We start from the raw sequence: 19,992 nt of genomic DNA, 5'->3' as shown, positions 1-19,992 counted from the left end.
GATCTTCTATCACCGTTACATTTCATTTGAGAGGTTTACGCCATGCAGCTGCACGAGGTGTAAGAGATAGACTGGAAAGATTAGATAGATTGACAGTTTCAGAGCAATCGCGTCTTGCAAATGCAGCTACACGGCAACGACACTTAGGTCTGGATTTGATGGTTGCAGCTCAGCCTTACCTCTGCAAGCTACACCTACAGCCTTCATAAATCGGGTAGTTATTTGGACACCTTGTACTGCCCTCTTCTCTCACCCTGAAATGACGCTCCATGAAGTCACTCCGCTGCGCTGACCTCACGGACCCTGACGGCCGCCCTACTGATGTGACTTTACTCTTGAAATTATTCTAACAGAAGAGAGAGGACTGGTCCAGAAAGGGATGCTTTCCAACAGCAGCAGTCCACGTTAGGTGGGTGGCTGATATCGACCAATACTAAATGATGGACTTTTGATTATTTTCACTAGTCTTGAATTTTATATTAATCATTTCATCTATATGCATCAAAAACGTGCTAAGTACACCGATACTAATTTACAATGCAAAAGACAACGAAAGAGTATTTTAAAGATTTTATAACTCGCTTCATCTCAGGTGAAGATTATTTTGCTAAGCCTACAATTTAAATGATTTAAAAAATGGACAACGCTTAATTTAGAGATTGATGCTACACTCAGTTTTTCCTATTTTTATTCTTCACAAAATGCGACTGCTGATGATTACTCAATATCTATGAATAATTTGCAGAGTTTTAAAATAATTTTTCTATTAATCTGTCACAAGCCATGAAACTTGACATTTTCACCATGCTGAGTACATGAAAGTTGCCAGCTTTGCCCGCCATGCAAATAAGGTTCTTGATTACAGTATTTAAAAGAACAAACCATACAAGTACTATAATTTTTTACAGCAAAAGACTGTTTGGACTCTGAGAGAGTGGGAAAATGGTCTCAAAATGCTACTTAAATGTACAGTGATTTTTCTTTCACTCCCCAACGATTAAGCTAAAGGAAAAAAAAAAAGTTATGTCTTTTTTTAACAAAAAGGTAATTGTGTTTCCATTCTTCTTTATAACTTTTAGTAGTCTGCCTGGTACACAACAGCAGATTTTTAAATTTTTAGCTATTAAGCATTCAATGCATTTTACTGACTTCAGGTTTACTTACCCTCTGCACACCTGTGTTAATGGTGTCTGTTGGAAACACGTGTAAAATTTGGTCGCTGGCACAATAGTCACTTTATGGTCAGTTTGCACAAGTGACTTTTAATAATTTATGTAGGGCACGACTCATGTGTTAGAGCTTTCGCAGAGGTAAAGGCTTAGCATGCTCATATCTTAGATAGGATCCAGATAGGACACAGATTTCTTTGATGAGGATTAGGCAGCACAACTGAAGACATAAAAACCCCAAACATTTTCTACAGACTCAATTCAAAAAGCTGCCAAACTGTGCGCTACCACCAGAGCCCTCCTGCTTGCCCTCTTAAGAACCTGTTGTCTTCCTTAGCTCAGAGGAGACCAACTAGCAGATTTGCCCCTGAGCTTCGCCTATCAGCCATGAGAGAGAGACATTTGCTTTGCAAAGGAGGCACTGCAAGTGGAATTTATTGGGCCCCTTCGGTCACACCTGCAGGTGTTTATTTGCTCCTACTGCCTTTATGGCTCCTAAGGAATACAAACCCTCCCACAGGCAAGTCGTGGTGCAGCTCGAGGTCTGGATAGGCAATATTTACTGGTTAGGGTGTGAAAAAAAAAAAGTGAAAAAGAATTATTTATCTTTTTCAGCTGGGTCAGCAGTTCTGTAATATTCATGTAATCCATCCAGGTGACAAAGAAAGAGAAAAAATAACGTGCGTTTGTGTACCTAGGAGAATCAGGTAGCCAGGGGCAGGTGAATCAGGAAAGACACAGACATAAGATTGGTTTTGTATATGTCCTATAAGGGATTATTATTTTAAACAAATCTCTACATGATAATCTTTCTCCATTTCTAATATTCGTTATTCTATTTGTGGACCAAGCTTTAGCTCAAGAGGGAGAATCAGTTCTCTGTTTCTATTCTCATACCTGCCACCAAGTTCTGTACATTCTTAGGGAAGATCAAGCAAACTGTCTTGCATTTCTATTTACCCACCTGTAGCATGGAAATTATTACCTGTTAATAATATGTGAAACATTACATAAATTAAATGCAATGGCACATATTCAGTGACTTGCTTGAAACAAAGGAGTTTATCCTGCCTACCCTATAATGTTATGAACTTTAATTTTATTACAGAAGGAACACGATGGCATTCTTGGTCAGAGGGATGAGTAGCAGAGAAGGAAATATGAAGTTAAAATTAGACAGATAAACTTCAGGAGCTCACTTATCTCTAAAAACTTTCTCTTGAGTAGGGACCTATGAGTACATGGATATGTAGCTACAAGACTGGATTTCATTCTGCTTTTGATTACAAAGGTGCAAATCCTCTGATTTAGTGAGATGAAATGCTGTAATGGAAAGCCAAACTTTCTACATTTTTATTTATAAGAGTCTCCCTAGATTTTTATGGACTTTCTGTTTTGCCACCTAGAATTCATAAAATGCTGCAGGCCAAAATCATTCTTGTTATTTTAATATATTTTTATATTTTTCTAGCAGGAAAGTTACAGTGGTGAAGGCAAAATGATCTTGGTTGTATGCACATTTATTAAAGAAAAGCACACAAAATATATTATACCTCGGGGGGAAAAAGCCACAAGACTAATGTAATGCTAAGGCTGAGAAATCACTCATTTCTAAGTAAAGGAATGCGCAGTTGAAACTTCCACCTTATTTTTGTTTCCTTATCCTCATTCCTTTAAAAATTGATGCATCTTTATATTATAAATTAGTTGTCAAATAAGACAGTATGTACCAGAAAACACAATGTAATTTCTTATAAAAGCCTGCATGCACTGAGTTACAGCAGTGCATTTTTCAGACAATTTGTTTTCCAGGCTCATTAAATCTGTGGAATAAGTCAAGTTTGAATAAGAGTGGTTCCATTATTTCTGAGTTATGCTTTTACAACATTTTAAACAAGATTATGCCAAATAGCCTCAGTCTATTGGTTTGCTATTTAAAAATCAAAGAACAGATGACAAATATTGCTCAACTTTTTTGAAAGGTATATCTTTTTATTGAGATCAAGCATAGCACAGTTCAAACTGAAATAAAAATGTTGCTTAATTTCTGGACAATAAGTGGAATGGAAATAAAAATTCAATCTATTGCTAGTTTATACTACAGCACCTTCAGGAGAGCAGGATGGGCTATACATTTTTTCATGAGCACAATATTGGAACATTCATCTCAGTAAATCTAAACGGCATAGGTGGCAGAATCCAGAATCTGTCAATCCAGAAGAAAACTTTGCAAGAATATTAATCCACAGGTGTTCAAGATACAACACAAGAAAAGGTTAATCATACGAAATCAAGGAGAAAGGAATCATGGAGAATCTGTACAGAAGAGGGAAGTTTGCAGGTACAAACCTAACAAGACACTGTGCTACCTGTCCCACTACTGCTCAGTGGTTAAATAATCCTCCCTCACACTATCCTGCCTCTCAAGCTACCAGTAATTTCCTGAGATATTCACATTTAGAGAATACATGTAGCACATGTCATAATCCATCAGCACGATGAACTGAAAATACCAAGTACTGTTCCAGTGTTTAGGTTCTGGATGACTGAATATGATTAACTGGCTGATTGAGTTTTTCAGGTGTTAGAAAAATAACATGACAAACAATGAACAAAACCTATATAGCATGATTAGGACACTACATCCAGTGCACATGTTCATAATAGGTGAGGCTGGGAGCTCCACTCATCAGGCTGCCTGCCCAACACTTCTGATTTGAACGCATTCAAAGCTTCTCCAAACTTTCACCACTTGGTTCGATTTTCAGACATCTTCCTCAGTTCAAGTTCTTTTCACTGGCACGGCTGGCTGGCTTTTCAAATTGTATTTATTCCAGCCCAACCGTTTCAGCTCTTCCTAAGAACAAGGACAATGATAGGTATTGTTTGGTCATGTACTGCTTTTTCTTTGAAAAGGTGGTGGAACATGCTGGTACCATCCAGCTCTGCCTCAGATTCAGATACAGACTCAGTTCATTTGAAACCAAGTCATTTCAGGCAATTTTTTTTTTTTTTTTTTTTTTTTTTTTTTTTTTTTTTTTTACAGACCAAGTAGCACTGTCTAAACTGAGAGCTGACTCCTGGGGCTGCTGAACACTCGGGGTGGTGATTGAAGCCAATGGGATCTCCGTCTCAGTACGTGAAGTTCTTTCCAGAGGAGGCTGAATAAGCTATACTCTGAGACACCAGGCTGGACACCTCCTATTAGCAAATGCTTTGATGTTAATCTTCATGCATAACTCCAGCTCTTTATGGTCCTAACAATACCTCATATCTCATGTGAGTTAAGTATATCAACTCACATCTGTCAAGCATTTTGATAGTGTAACAAAGAGCACCACAGGAAAAACCCAAACCAAACCAAGCCATGAGGAAACGGGTTTTCTGGCCTCAGAGCAGGATTTGAATAACGTGCAATAAATAAATCCTGAAGCCATACACTAAACAGTAAGAATAAAATAAAACATTGAAGATCTGCTCATTAACTGAGTATTTTATTTCCTGCATATGGAATAAGACATATGATAAAATGATCAAATATTTCAGTAGTATATCTCATAATTAGACTTTATCAAAAGATTGATATTTTTGGTCAGCTGAACAAAAAAAAAAAGAGAAAATAATGGCTTGAATTCAGTACAAAATCAATTTTTTGGTTATTCTTATCACAAAAATAAAATCATTTCCCTTATAAGCCAAACTTAAATTTGTTAACTAGTCATCACATTAAATTTAAAAATTATGGCATTTTCTTTTCCAAACGTCAAACCACACTGCTGTGGCTGCTACAAATTTTGAAAGGTATTTTTCAGCTGAAGCCTCCATACAGTTTCCATACCTACCTTCAGTTAACCTGAATTTTCATTTTTCACATAATAAACTATTCAACTAAAACACTGAATTCACTTCTAGTCTCAGTGTGGGCAGGGAGAGTCAGGCGAAAGCTGAACCACCAACCTGAGGCCTGGGAGTTTGAAGTTTAGACTCTGAAAGATCAGTGATTTGGTCCTTTAACTTAGTTTTGGATGTACAGTATAGATGCAACCAACTGCATACATGATGGGGGAATATTGGTTAGATTTTATGGCTTTGCAACCCAGGATATTACATCAGATAATCAGAATCAGCTTTTTCAACCTGAAAAATCTATTTATATTAGCATTTGAAATTTAGCATAAGTATCCTGTTCATCCCCAATATTATATATATAGATACATGCTTGTATACACAATTATTGTTACACTTCAAAATATCAGCAGCAGGTAGAGATTAATGTAATTTTATGGAATGAATATAGAGTGCTCTGCTACAGGTTTTCCACTGAAAAATTAGATACGGAAATGGGCACACTTGTTCGTTGAGTTATCACGTCTCCTGAAAGGACAGTTCTTTGAGTACTGAGTTTAGGTATATTAGAAGGCAAAAATGACAAAGATGCCCATTAAGATGAACAGGTTGAGGAAGCCAAAGTAGTACAATAAAATGGGGAAAAAAGACACACCTAGAACAAGAGATCTTCAATGGCAGTAAGGAAACCCATATAAGGTTAAAGAGAGAAATAAGAAGGAAAAGAAAAAAAATCCGTGCTGTTGCAGCATCCATCAGAGAATGTAATTTTCAGCCAAGAATCGCACTCTTAACTGGAGGCTGAGATTGGTAGGATATGCAGTCTGAAATCAGAATAATCTGTTTTCTTTCCATACGAAGGTATTCAGCTAAGCTCAGAACTGAAAAGTGCCCTTAGCAATGTTCTCAGTAAATACCCCAACTGTAAGAACATTAAATAAAAATTCAGAAATAATTTGTATCCTCATCAGAAACCAGGTCAGTCATCTATGGTCTAATAAATGGCTTTGACCATGGATTCTGAATGTCCTTTCCACTACCCTCACAGATAGGCTTACAGATTTTAGTATTTTTATTATATTTGGATATTTCTTGATAGCCTGTCATGTTTGTAAGTTTACTCTATAATGTGTGAAGAACTGTAATTACATGAAAAAGGCCAATGTTGCAGACTGCAGAGTGGTAAAGTTATTTTCTTTTAAATAAATACAAACCCTCCTAACACTACTACCCATCTGACTTCAATCTATGATACCAATCCAACAATCAATCACCAGGGGCATTGGACACCCATAATTAGATTATAAAATCATAACTGTAGTCATTTTACGTCTGCTTGCATAATTACATCAGCATGCTAATATCCTTTTAATGGTCTCTAATGATGTAATAAGAAATAATGGCATTTATTTGACAGCTACATAACCATTAACAAAACATATTAAGCATAACTATTACTTCCATAAAGATTCAGGCTGTATCCAAAAGTGACAGCTAACACGTTGGATCTTTTCTTCAATCTTAAAATATTTCTAATTATGAATTCCTCAAATCTATTCCCATTCATCTGCTTCACAGGGTGAGCAAAGTTTATGTAAATGCAAACTTGACAAGAAACCAACTGTAGAAGTGGACTGAACACTCTGGGAGCTAAGCCTGAGCCGAATTGCAGGCCATTGGTTAAAGTTGGCAAGATTGTGAAAGAGAGAAGATAAACTGATTACTACCATGCATCAACTTACCAAGAACTAACATGGGAATCGGTAGGAATACCTGGCAAAAGCCATTGTTCACTTCTCAAACTCCAAAGCACAGGAAAATACTAAAAATATAGGAAGAACGAAAGACACTTGCAGACAAAACTGACTAACGGTAGTAGCGTATTTATGAAGCAGTCCCTTTAAAATTGCATTTTGCAGAGAAAAAGACAAGACACACTTAACTGAGAATTTAAAGAACTTTAAAAGAACTCCCCACTCAGCTTCCCTCCTCAGTTCTTCTCGCACTATTCCTATTGAAAGTGATGGCTTTGTCTATACTCTGAAATTAACCCTGTGGTTCTCATTAACCTGTATTTACTTTGAAATCTTTGCAATAGTCTAAAAAAATTCAGGCCTACACTGTTACTTTCTTACCATTGAGAATTCTTGGAGGGAAAAGAGAGAACTGAGAATTTTACACCAAGCTAATCCCCAGTGAAATAAAATAATCTAAATCACCCACGATGCCTTAGGCCACGTAAAAAACATGTTTCCTGAGGGGGCTCATTCTCACACTCTGACATGTCAAAGGTGGATTAGGAATAACCATGACATCAAGTTTTTCCTGAAAGCCCTCTCCATGAGGCTACTCAGAAGCTAACCAGAGCCTTCAAATTCATACAGGTTTCCATCGATCATTGTGTAGTGATAGCAAAAGAACAAATCCAAAAAGCATTAATTTTTTGCTTTGTGAGGCCTTTTTCTAAAGCTTCTACTTCTACTGTATCTACTGGCCAGCTCCACTTTTCTTTAGCATTTAATGGGTTTAACCTGAGTCAAAGCATCTCCCTTTCTTGAGTGAAGAAAATTTATTATGGATGAATTCTTCATTAACTTGAGATTTGGGATAACCTTTCACAGATTTATAGATCTTTTAAGAAAGCAAAGACTGATAAAAGTGTTATGTTCATAGACAGAATGCTCAGTCCTGTTTGGAGTTACTATAATTCATAACACACTTTTAAAGTACTGACCATACTCTACAAGTACTTTTAGTACAGTCATATGACTGCATATTAATAGATGCAAAATAATGAGCTTCCCTAATGTTGCACATTAAAAAAAAAGGTTATAGCTACACGTATCACTGGAAGGATATTTTTCATTAGAGAATGAATCTACAGCCTGCCAATCGCCATGTTGTTGCGATTTATCAAATGATAAAAAATAACCAAAAGGCTTCATGCTAACAATTAGAAAGGTAGGTGAAAGTGCTCTTGTACTGTAAATGAATGAAGCTAATGAAGCAGAACCCATTGATTCCAGAAGAGAAATTGTTCCATGGGATTATCCCTTTAAATGTGCAGCACACTTTATCTGCTAGTATTCAAAGTCAAGGTTGCAAATTCTCTTTACAGAGAAGACCAGAAAATATAATCATTTTTTGTAATTGCAAAACTCAATTTTCATAAAAAATGCATTTCATAAAATATGAGCAAAAAGACATTCAACAATACAAAGAATTGTTCTAGCAAACAAAATATGGTAATATTTTCCTTCCAAACGACTAAAGGCAATGTGCATGGTATTTGCCAGGTTTCTAAAAAGATCTTCTTACCAGTAGTCTATTGGCCCCTACAGATACAGTAACAGAAAGGGTAGGAGTTTTTTTCTGAATAATAATAAACACTTCCACTAAAGATGAAACTTGTTCAGACCTAAAGGTTCAGGCTTAAACCACAGTATTAAACGATGTATTACATTCATTGGAACTAAACATTAAACAAAAGATGATGGCAGCACAAGTAAGGCTGAGAAAGATGCTGCATTTCAGCATCTGTACACACGGGCCAAAACAAGCAGCCCCAAACCTTCTGAAACCCAGGCAGGAACTGGTCGGTCCCCAGACATCAGTTATTTTCTGTGTGCCAAGATGCAACTTCTCTCCAGCAAGCTGTCAAAACCCTCCCACAGCTGACCCTTCCTTTCCATTAGTTTTCTACCAATCTATTTTTATTTTGTTTTACAAAGGAAGAATTAAGTTCGTGAAGCAAATGTTCCTACCAAAATTATTTCAGTAAATCCCCAATCTAAAAATTTGTACCGGACATAGCAAATCGTAACCTCCTAGTTCAGGAGACTAACACACAGAGCATTCATCAGTATGAATCATATGAAGAAAAACAATAGCCCAACATAGCTGAACTCAGTGTGACTTGTTAAATGAGTAGTTGACCAAGCGGCATGACCTAGTGTGCCAGGTGCCAGTCTCAAAGCCAGGGACTGAAGTTCTCTATCTCTGATGTAATTTTCCCCCTCAGCAACACTGGGTATAATGACCCTTAACAAGACTTTCCTTACCTAGAAACTGTTAAATAATGTTGGTAATATTTTTACAGCAGTTTGAACAGCCTATTTTTCCCTATGGAAGCATAGGAAAATTTCAGTCTCTATAATTTTTTCCAAATAATTTGTTCCTGTGTGTAGGGGACACTACAAAGATGGTCACGATACTCTTTTTTGTCTCTCGCACACTTTCATTAATTTTGGCATTAACAAGCAGATATTTCCTTGTAAGACAAATTATTAAAAATAATTAGAAATCCCACAAAATAAAGAGGGGCAAATTCCATGTACGTACGTGACATCATCGAAGGCACTCATCTGCAGTTCCAGGAGATCTGCTACTTCCTTTATTAACTCCAAGCCCTTTTCCACACTTAGGGGGCTGTTGAAAGGGAGCAAGAAAACAGAGCATTACGAAAATGGAACTCATCAATACTTGAGAGGCTAAAAGTCCCAAAAGAGTTATCACCTTAGCCTCTTAGAGTCTGAAAGCCACCACTAACTGTATTCCTGTCACATAGTGATCATGATATCAAGGGAATTGGGATCAGGTGCTTCTTCAGGCATGATGAATCACCTGAATTTTCCAGCAATAAGACAAACAATAAGGTGTAAATGGAATTGTTAGGAAGTGTAATGGGCCCATGATGCAGCAACCAGTTCATCTCAGCCCTCAATAAAAAATGTAATAAAGTAAAAGGACAGAAAGAGAGAAAAGGATTGACGAGACAAGGAGGGAAACAAACAATGAAAGTCAAATCGCAGGCTCAGTATCAAATGGACAAGGGAAAAGCATATTTTTAAATTCATTAGTTCTTAAAATGAATCTTCGCCCAGTGAAAGGACACAAAATTATTATGGATTTGAGAGTAAACAATGGAGCAAGGCACGAAGTCCAGAGGACACTGATTAGATACATAGGATTTAGTTTGGTGTCTGTATGCACTGCTGACAGAACCCGCTTTAAATCTTTTTAACCTTTGTCAATGCCACATTTACATTTTTTAATTTAGAAAACAGGTTGCAATCAAGCCTAACACAAGAGGACTGCTATCATTTAAAAAAGCACTTATCTAGATGCAAAACATACTTGCAAAAAATTTCAGGTTATTAGAGTCGTTACAACTCTAAAGATGCTTTAAGAACATTCTGTCCCTAATATACAGATCATGCCTTGTTTAGTTGTTGTTCAGTACTGTGTAAATAAATACAAAAGTATTAAGAAAGTAAAAAGATAAGGAAATGATATAGCAATGTCCAGACACTCTCTGTCTAAATTGTGATTATAGAATTATTCTCAACATTGTTAAAGCCCCAAGGATCATAAAATTAAACCTTACAAGCTTGATACTTATATAAATTATGGCACGGTAAATCAGAAACAACTTCGGCAAGACTAACCCAGGGGAAAAAAGTTGGGTATTTTTTCCTTCAAGGATTTATAACAAGTAGGAGAAGGAGGTGTCAAAAAAAGTATGTACTGTTAGACAAGATCATTTTAACCAGACTAAGGGGAAAAAAAGATTTTTCAAAGCTGTGTTCCTAGGTTATTATGTCTGATTCACAGTGAAAGTTTTTAAATCTAATTTTATATCATGGTAATCACTGCCACAATTCTATTTATTGTCTGCAATGAGCACTGATCATTTATTTATTTATTTACTGCACTGGGTTCTGCATACACTGCCCTAAGGGAGCCCCTATTTAAATAATGAGATGTCTCATGTGGATCTTGGTTAGGTTGGAATTGCTTAGCCTCCTTTCATGCTGCTAACCCAAAATGCTCAAGAGACCTCCTGTCACACAAGCAGAGGTAGCCCCTCAAGGCACCAGATAAATTTAGAGTTTTTCTAGATGTCTAAGACAGAATTGTTCTTATGTGAAAGTAACAAAAGAATCTGATTGTTTCTGTAAGGAAAAAAAATGTACTATAGATTATTCATAAAATCCCTATATTTCAAGGACTGACAGTGGATAGAAATGTGATTCCCATCACTATGAAAGCAGATTGTCAGTGTGACTCAGGGGCTTATGTGTTAATTAAATCTTTTCTCCAAAAGATGTTGGCTTAAATTTTATGGAGATGATTGGTGTCAGCAAGTGGGCTTTTACTGTAATAGCAAGTCTACGCAGCGGTTCAGGCAACATCTACTGCGTACGTTGGTGTCAATTTTTTACCAAAGGAGTCTCATTTGTAAAAGCTCAACCTCCCACTGCCTGCTTACCCCTCCTCCACTGAAAAAGCATTCTCCAACCCCAAAAACAAGGTATGCTGCTACAAGCCAATGTAGTAACAGCAGTGGGGGATGTAATCAGAGCATATGAATGCTGGAGAGAAAATGGGAGAGAAAATGGTCTGGAAGGCCATTCTTTCGCAAGACTGAGCATCCAGGAGTATTTTTAGTAACTTCCATCCAATACCAAACTAAAGCACATGGGTTCACAGACTCTCATACAGTTCATTCATAACATTCATACTGTCATTCATAACAGCACAGGAAAGCTGCAGAACCAGTACCCTTTGGTATTATTATTGATCACACTATCACATTTGAGGATTCAAATTAAGAATGATTAATTTATATCATGATATTTTCCAAAATAAGTTTTCCAACTTCTTAACATCGATACATACTAGTACTGTTTATTACAGTTCCGTGACAGTTGTACTGTAGGAGAGCTGAATATTGAAAACCTTTCTCTAACAATGCCAGAAGACCATTCTCCACCCTCTACTTCTGCTTTGCTTTTGTTTAGTGTTGCTCAGTGTCGCACGCTTTACACTTCTACGGTGATTGCCTTTAGCTTTGTTTACTCGGAGAGAGTACACCGTTCCCACCAGCACAGTGGTAAGCAAACTAGCCTACATTGCAACAGCACCGTGCACCCACATCACTCATCTGACTTCGGGTTTATACAAGGACTTCTACCAGAAGACAACTTGCAAACATCACCTATCCTCCTGCCCATGGTCCTCCCACACATCCCCAGTGCAAGTACACAGTACTTGTGGAACAGCCACTATTTGTGATCTTGCACATGCTATGCTTGGTTTTCAGCTTGCTTGATTCAGTCCTACATGGGAAGAAGTTCCTGTACCATGGAGTGGTTTTTCTTATGAATATGATTCATCTATTGATTGCGAGGGTTCAGCAACTATGGGATTAATTCAAAGGAAAGTGTTATGTAAGCCAAGAAAGACAAAAATTAGTTATTCAGATAAGGAACAAATAGTGACATAATCCGGACAGAAAGTGTACTAGTGGAAAGAAGACTCATTAGACAATCCTGATGATGAAATTATTTTATCAAGGCCAAAGACTTGGAGGAAAGCTAATACTGGGGGTAGGGTTCACACTACTTTGTCTGAACTGTCAAGATGGTCATTAAGTTCCCTTATAAGAGAAATCACAACTTATATACGCCTCAGAGATACGAAGCATGTACTGTAAAAAATAGAAGCAACAAAAGACCTACCCATGGATGTTATTCAAGCTTTGCAGGTTATCTTGAGGCTGGCTAACCCTTTTTGATGAAGAAAATTAATGGTTCCTGCAGTGTCTTTAACAGTCCTTCTTGATTTACCACTCCATTTTTTTTTTTATTGCTTTGAAGGTTTCTGATCACCTTTGATCTACAATTTGGTCTTAGGAAGAATAAACTGTTGGATGGCATAGCACCTTTTTGCAGATGACACAGCTGTTGCCAGATGAGATGTTGAGATAGTGCTTACTTTGGGTTTCCTACTTCTGCTCTCGTTTCACTTGTAGATTGCTCTTTTGCATCTTCCTTCAAGGTAACAGTGTTGAGATAGGACAATAGCAGCTAAAACAAAACATGATACATCTCACAGATTACAATAATTCTTTTGGGGTCCTTTTTAGGTTTCCAGCTCCAGTTATCTACAGCTTGGAAGATGAAAAGAGAGCTAGAAAGTATAGAAAATTCATGTATAACTAACTTTCTTCCATTGTTCTATCTTCTAATGCCATCTCTATCTGTGAGTGCTAGTCTAAATATTATTTTTCATGTGACGGATTCAGACCCTACTGAACCAGTAGCAGAACTCTGTCTCACTCAGATGCCAAACCCTATCTCATGTTATTTATAAAATATACTTTGTTTGACAGTTTAATGACAATGAAGAATTAAATTTGGAATGAAATGTAAATATTTCCTTTGCGGGTTTATGTAGATATACATAGTTCTAAAATCTGGCAGAGTATTATCTGCAAAATATTTCACTGCTGCTTTTGTTTAATCTCACTTTTCAGGGCACAGCTCTTGCACTAAACTAGTTATACCTGCTGGAGCATATGGCTTATATCTCTGCTAAAAATAGCCAATGTTACATGGTAGTACTATATTATTCCTTCAGATGAAACGACTCCCCAGCTTGGTGCAAGACTCTGATGTCATGCTTTAACATCATGGCATAACCATGAAAACTTCCCTATCCATAGATTGGATATACATACTTGTCTGAGCTAAAGTAATCATGAGCCAATCAGCTCCCTATAACTTCATAAGGAATTTTGTCTAACCAAAAAAAAAAAAAAAAAAAAAAGCAGATTTAGGCTAAAAAGCTATTTTAGTTAGAGATTAATCTGAAATGAAAATACAGGAATAAATATCTCTTAACTTTAATGTGAGCTGCTGAGCACTTCTGAAAATTAGTGTAATCCATTTAAATGCTCAGGAGTGGATTTGGGAGCCCAACTTTATGTAATTGTTTGTTAAAACTTTTCCAGAAAGTGTACTGGATATTGAATACAAGAAAATTAGATTGCCTGGTGAAGATGATATTCTTTATCTTCCAATATCTAAATCCCTCCCAGTGAGGGAGCTGAAAAAAGAAATATTTTAATGAACAATCCACTTACAGAGGTAATTTAAATAATAGAACACTGGATTATAATCTTCCTCTGCTATTGTCTATTAAAGATTTCACTTTTCATTTGCTCAATTTACACGAAGAATACAGTGATGAAGAGTCATTTCTGAAATCTGGTCCCAGAAAGTTGGCACAACTTTGAACAATCCCATTAAGCGATTTTCTTCTCAGTCATTGCTACAAAATGCAAGAATTTGCTAGCCATTTTTTGTAACTATAACAGCAACTGTCTATCTGTTGCTGAACGAATTATGAATGAGGAACAGAACATGTCTTCATCTGGAAGAGGCCTATCAATTCACCTTGGTCAAGACATCTTCCTGACCCTCAATTTCACTATCCATAAAAGGAAGGCAACGATACCAACTTTCTTTGTCAGATGCCTAGTATTGTTACATCAGAGAGTGTTATTATTTGACCTGCATCCCTTCTAGATCTAAGAATAGAAAGAGCAGCACTACTGGCTGTCCCTAAAGACTATATATTTCTCTCTACCAAATATGGAGAAGATGTTGTAGTAGCAAATACCACGTAACCCGAAAATTAACTTTTAGTTATAATAAAAACTTCCCTCATTCCCCTACCAAAGATCTTGTTCCAAACTTTTTCAGCACAGAGGATCTGACTGGTTTTAGAGCACATCTGGCTGATTTTAGAGCATATTTAGAGCACTCAGATCCAGGTGGAGAGAACTTCTCCTTCACTGGTGAGTTAGTAGCCTTGCTAAATGCTTGCTGTGGGCAAATGGAGTCGGAGGCAAGAGTCTTATAGACCAGATATGCCTCACGAATGGCCAATTAGATCACTCCAACAAAAGAGTAGTGCTGAATACCGGATGCTGATCTCAAGACCAGTTCAGCTTCATGCTGTGATTATCTGAACAATGCTACAAATGGATGTCACATTTCCAAGAAAATCCCAAGGTAAACTACAAATCTGATGAGTGAGAACAAACACTTTGAATAATGGACTGCCTATTTTTGACCTGGACCTGATGATTTATGCATTCAAGGCTCAAAGCTTCCCCTTCTGGTTAAAGAATAAGAAGGAAGCATGTAAATGAAGGAACAGGAGGAGTTCTGTGGGGAGCAACACTGGCAGCATGGCCAGCTCTGCCTGGTGAGCTGAATGGAACTGAAGCTCTAATAAAAGCCAGTGGGCAATGTCAAAGGGAACAAGAGGAAAAACAGAAGTAAAGAATGATGAAAGCTATATGATCTGTATTTCCCAACATGCCTGTCAAAACAATCCCATAAATTGATCCATTTTGGTAGTGAAAAATCTGATCCAGTTATACAGATGGCTTGATGACTGGTGTTTGCCAAGCCTGCTCCCAGCCCAAGGAGAGCAACACGTAGCTCAATGTTATGCTGAGGTTATGTCAGCCTCACAAGCAGTTGCTCTCATTTGCTTTTCCTCCCAATTGCCAAGTGTCTTCAGAAACCCACTTACTGAACTCTAAAATGCTCCCTTAGTGGCATCATTCAAATTAGGTATTGTCTTTACCAGACTGTACCTAGTGCCCTTCCAATACTCTGTTTAGCAATTGTAATGCAGCACTGTAATGGACATCCAGTCAGCCCTGTCAGATTAGTTCAACTGAATCATTTTCTGTAAAAATGAAGAATAATCTACAGTACAGAAATAGGCCTGACATTGGGAATTGCACTTCTTAAACCTAAATGTCAGTCTAATCCCCAGTGAAATCTGAAGTAAGGTAGGGTTCAATCCACCTAAAATTCGCTTAAATCAGGTCATAGGCAATGCAGGCCAGTTTGCCCATTTTTAAGTGCTGAGCACTGCACTAAAATTGCAAGGCATTTTTCTACAGCCTGGAAGTTGCCCGAGTGCTTAGCTACAGTCCTGACAGCGGTATTAGAAAGTGCATTTTCTTGGGGGGTAAATGCCACTCTCACACCCAACCTCTCTTTTGCTATCCAAACTCAAACACAGTGGCGTCTCCACTCCACCTATTTCCCCTGGAGAAGGTTCAAAAATTTGGCTACACCTGTGGTCAGCTTCAATAGTATTGAATCCACATCCCAACCAGAGGAAAGAAGAACTTGAACCAAGCACCTAGGACTTTTGGGGAGGAGATATTTTTTATTTAGACCAATGTTTACTTTAAAAACACTTTCAATATTTACTAGTGTAAAATGCATACATGTTCAAAAACTAAGTTGGGACCAGGAGTATTCCTTCCTCCTGAGTGCTACAAGTTAAGACTCATCTTCTCTCTTGCATGTTGTCTATCTTATCTGAAGATGAACCGCTGAGCCATCAAGAGGATGATGGACAGTGCTGGTACATAGAGCACTCTCCTAGGATGTGGGAGTTAAAACTGCTTGGACTAACTTCAGTAAGATCTCTTCCATCTCCTGCTTCACTTTCTAACCCCTGCAGTAATAAGCAGAACACAGGCAGAAGATACTACACATGGTGCCTTTCAGCAGAGGAGCACTAGACACACTGAATCCCAGAATATCCTACTTGTTTGGCACATCTCAGTGAAACAGGGAGATACCTCACAGTCTGGGCTGTCTTCTGGAGTCTCCAAAAGCCCCTTCTAATCAGTGAAGGAAAGGAGGTGCCTAACCTCCCTGTGTGGATATGCCTTCACTTGCTTCTCACGGAGGTCAGTGATGTCAAATGATGACATCCCCATCCTTGTGGAAGATGTGCAGCATTCAACGGCTCTAAGTTTGGCACCTAAATGAGGCAGTCTGGTTTTCAACCTAAATTCTGAAATAACCTTATTTCAGCTTAAAACCTGGAAATGTGCCTTAAAGGGAAAAGGTATTAACCACATGTATAACAAGATACATACCCAACACTTGAAAACAGAATCTGAATGGACCAAATCTGTTGAAGAATTTAACTTCTGTAATCAACTTTTATTAAACAATGAAAGGTACATGCAGATAACACCCTGCAGGTGAAAGTGGTGGTTTGGACCTGTAAGATCCTTTCTCAGTTGGGTCTTTACCCTACAGATTCACATGTTACCAAAAATAATCTACCAGAAGACCTAGTATGACAATTACCTGGGTAGGTTCACCAAAGATCAGTATCTTCTAGTGGTGGTACCTTATTCTAGAGGCTTAAGATGACAGAGATGATTTTGTTGGTCCTGCCTTCCTCTGTATCTATTTGAGTGTTTATATCTAAGATTTTTTAACAGTTGTTCACTTAGTAGGCACACAAAAGAGCATCTTTCATGTTGAAGATTTTCTTTTTTTAGTAGTGATCTTAGATATTTTTTTTCTCTAGTCTTTTTAAATACTGAGTTTTTAAAAAGATGCATTCCATAGTTTAAAATAATTATTTGAGAAAGTTCCACCTGGCCATTTTTCAATAATGTCTTTGTGCATTGACATTAAATTGGCTTCCCCTCATTGACAGGGCAATGGTATCACTTTCCTAATACGCAGCACAGTCTCCTTAGTACTCCACATAGAAAGCTAAACCTAAAATCCAATCAAAGTTCATGGAATGCTTTAGAGAGTCACGTTTAGGATGAATAAAGTTGAGGACTCATTTTCTCTGGTTGCTAAAACTATTTGGCAGCAGCCTGAGCATTGAATAGGCTGCAGGCAAACTGCTTGCTGACAGGACGCTGGGAGGAGCAGCCCGGCGAGCTCCAGCACAACCCGCCATCCGCCCTCCACGCTTGGAAAAGAGCAGGGACATTGGTCACAGGACTCAGACTGAGGGATGAGACTCTGAAGTGTATGGAAGTATTTCAGAGCTTCTTTAAAATGACTTACAGATATACTAGGAATTGCCTGTTTGCTTATTGTTTGCTCTAACAAATACAAAAGATTAAAACCAGTAGAGCAGGTCTATTTGAACAGGTGACAGTAGTTTCGGCATGTTTAATCTCCCACCTTCATGGGCCAGTATCAGACCTGATTCCTTTCACACCATATCTCCACTCTCCGTGCATTGGTGGCAAGGAGGAGCCAGAACGCCAGGACTCGAGCGCTGCCTCTCCATGGGCAAGCGGCTGGTGCACACCAGCCATGACTGCTTTGCCTGATAAAAGCAGTCAAGGGAAAAGGGTAAAGAGGAAGAAAGCAATTTCCAGTTCCTGTTGGTGACATCAAAAAGGAGTGAGAAGAGCAATTGCTGAAGGCAGCACATCTCCAGCTGTATGTACTAACACCAGACCTTGAGTCAGTTCTCAGCAGCAGCCACCAGCACAAGACTGGAGGTTATTTTAAACCACCTCAGACATGCTACTGCCTGATTTTATTAAGCCAGCAGTAAATACAGGGGAGTCCAAAAATAAGACCTAAGAAATAAAATAAAGTCCAGGATAATTCTATAAAAGTTCTGAAAGAGGGTGAGAGAAGTGGTCAGCTGAGATACATCTCTGTAAGGACTACTTAAGGAGCAGTCTACTCTGGGAAAAACAATACTGTGACAAACAGAAGCCATTAATTCTTTATTTTTGTTTTCCCTTGGGCACTGTTGTGTTCACATTGCTAAAAATCAAGAAAGAAAGGTGTTAAAAAAGTTGTCCAGTAACAGTATTGAACACTGGTCTCTATTCCCTGAGTAAAAACTTAAAAGGTGTGAGAGTTGCTATGAAATTGCCAGTATTCAGGCAGTTGCACCAAGCCCGGTAAAAAAGTAGCAAAACACCCATATTCTGTCCCAGGAGTACTAGAGACACTTGAGCAAATAAATAATAATATTATACATGAAAACACCAGATTCCCACTGACTCAGCGTCTGACTCCAGTGGTCAGATACAAGAATGGTGCCATTTTATCCTTACATGAACCTCACGAAACACATGAACCTTGTGTTCCAGATTGGGATGATAATCTCAGTCATGCACTGTTTCCATGCACACCCATTGCATTGCACCCTCGGCAAAGAACAGAGAACAGAAGTCAGTCCTTCTTGCCTTATATGTTGCAGCAAAAGCATTCCTTATAAAAATAAGTACATAAGATTATGGTATAATTTTACAAAAAATTAGTTAATGTGATTATGTATCTGCTCATTATTTATAAAAATCTCTCTCTTTCTAAAAAATCTGCTGCTGAACTCTTGACCTTAGAGACTTGTACTGGCCTGGTTTGTGTTTCAGAAATACACAGCAGGGAAATGGGCCACCTACTTCAGGATTTGCAAGCCTTCATTGCAATTTTCAATTCTGAAAATATGTGTCACCATACCAAGGGTACGATTCATGTATATAAACACAGAAAATCTTTTCTTCAAAATTTTCCACAGCCTCAGAGCCCAGACTATGAACAGTTTTAAGAATAATTTTCCTCTTTTTTTCCCAAAAAGGACCATTTTTGTTAATGTGTATTATTCTGTCACACTTATTCCAGCTGAACTTCATCTACCATTGTGCTCCCTAATCCCTCAATGTATTTAAATCCATCTGGAATTTTTCTAAATCCTCCATAGATCCTCCTAACAGAGACAATTTGCCCATGGGGTATCACTAATCTCTCTACACGCTGAGAAGCAGCAGTTCATGACGAATCTTCCTCTCCTATCTCATAACCAATTCTTAATCTGCAGTGACACCCTGGCCCTTGCTCTGCGACTCACTCTCCTCAGAGTCGGTGTGAAGAGCACCCCATTTATCTCCTGTTGATTTGAAGGGTAGGTGCAACTTGCAGTTTTGCTGCAACAGCAGCTCTTCTCCGGGGAGAGACTGACGTGGCTCACCAGAAGGCACTTTGCTCCTGAAGGTCTTCCAGGTGCAGTGCTGCAGCTCAGGAGAAGAGAGGGTCCCTGGCACTGCCTCCTGGAGGCCGAGGCTCAGCAGCCTTCAGATATAAATAGCCAAGACTTAATATGTGACTAGTAGCTTACCATTGACCTGGTCTCAGAGTCAGTGATCACAGCACTTCTCCGCCTCAGAGAAGATGAAAACAATACTAGGAAAGCTTTTATTTTAAGGACACAGTTTAATTTTTTTGTTTTTCTCTTTTCTCTTTTTTTTTTCCTGCTAAGATTAGTAAATATTTTAACAAGCAACATAATGGGAAACTCAGCTACTGAAGTA

The 19,992-nt window shown here is 38.1% G+C and overlaps 1 protein-coding gene across 1 annotated transcript in view; it reads right to left on the bottom strand.

Annotated features, from left to right (window-relative positions):
- The window catches only part of PTPRN2 (protein tyrosine phosphatase receptor type N2), a gene marked incomplete at its 3' end in the record, with an annotated part of 669,211 nt that overhangs the window by 369,288 nt on the left and 279,931 nt on the right, over positions 1 to 19,992 (bottom strand). The window contains exon 10 of the mRNA XM_081996867.1: positions 9,357 to 9,443. Coding sequence (XP_081852993.1) covers positions 9,357 to 9,443 — 87 coding nt within the window. The remainder of the gene's footprint in view (positions 1 to 9,356; positions 9,444 to 19,992) is intronic.

Source organism: Phaethon aethereus, assembly GCF_964289735.1.
Source record: "Phaethon aethereus genome assembly, chromosome: 2".
In the NCBI taxonomy this organism is placed as follows: domain Eukaryota; kingdom Metazoa; phylum Chordata; class Aves; order Phaethontiformes; family Phaethontidae; genus Phaethon; species Phaethon aethereus.
The sequence above is the reverse complement of the archived record's forward strand: the minus strand, read 5'-3'. Positions and strand labels throughout refer to the sequence as shown.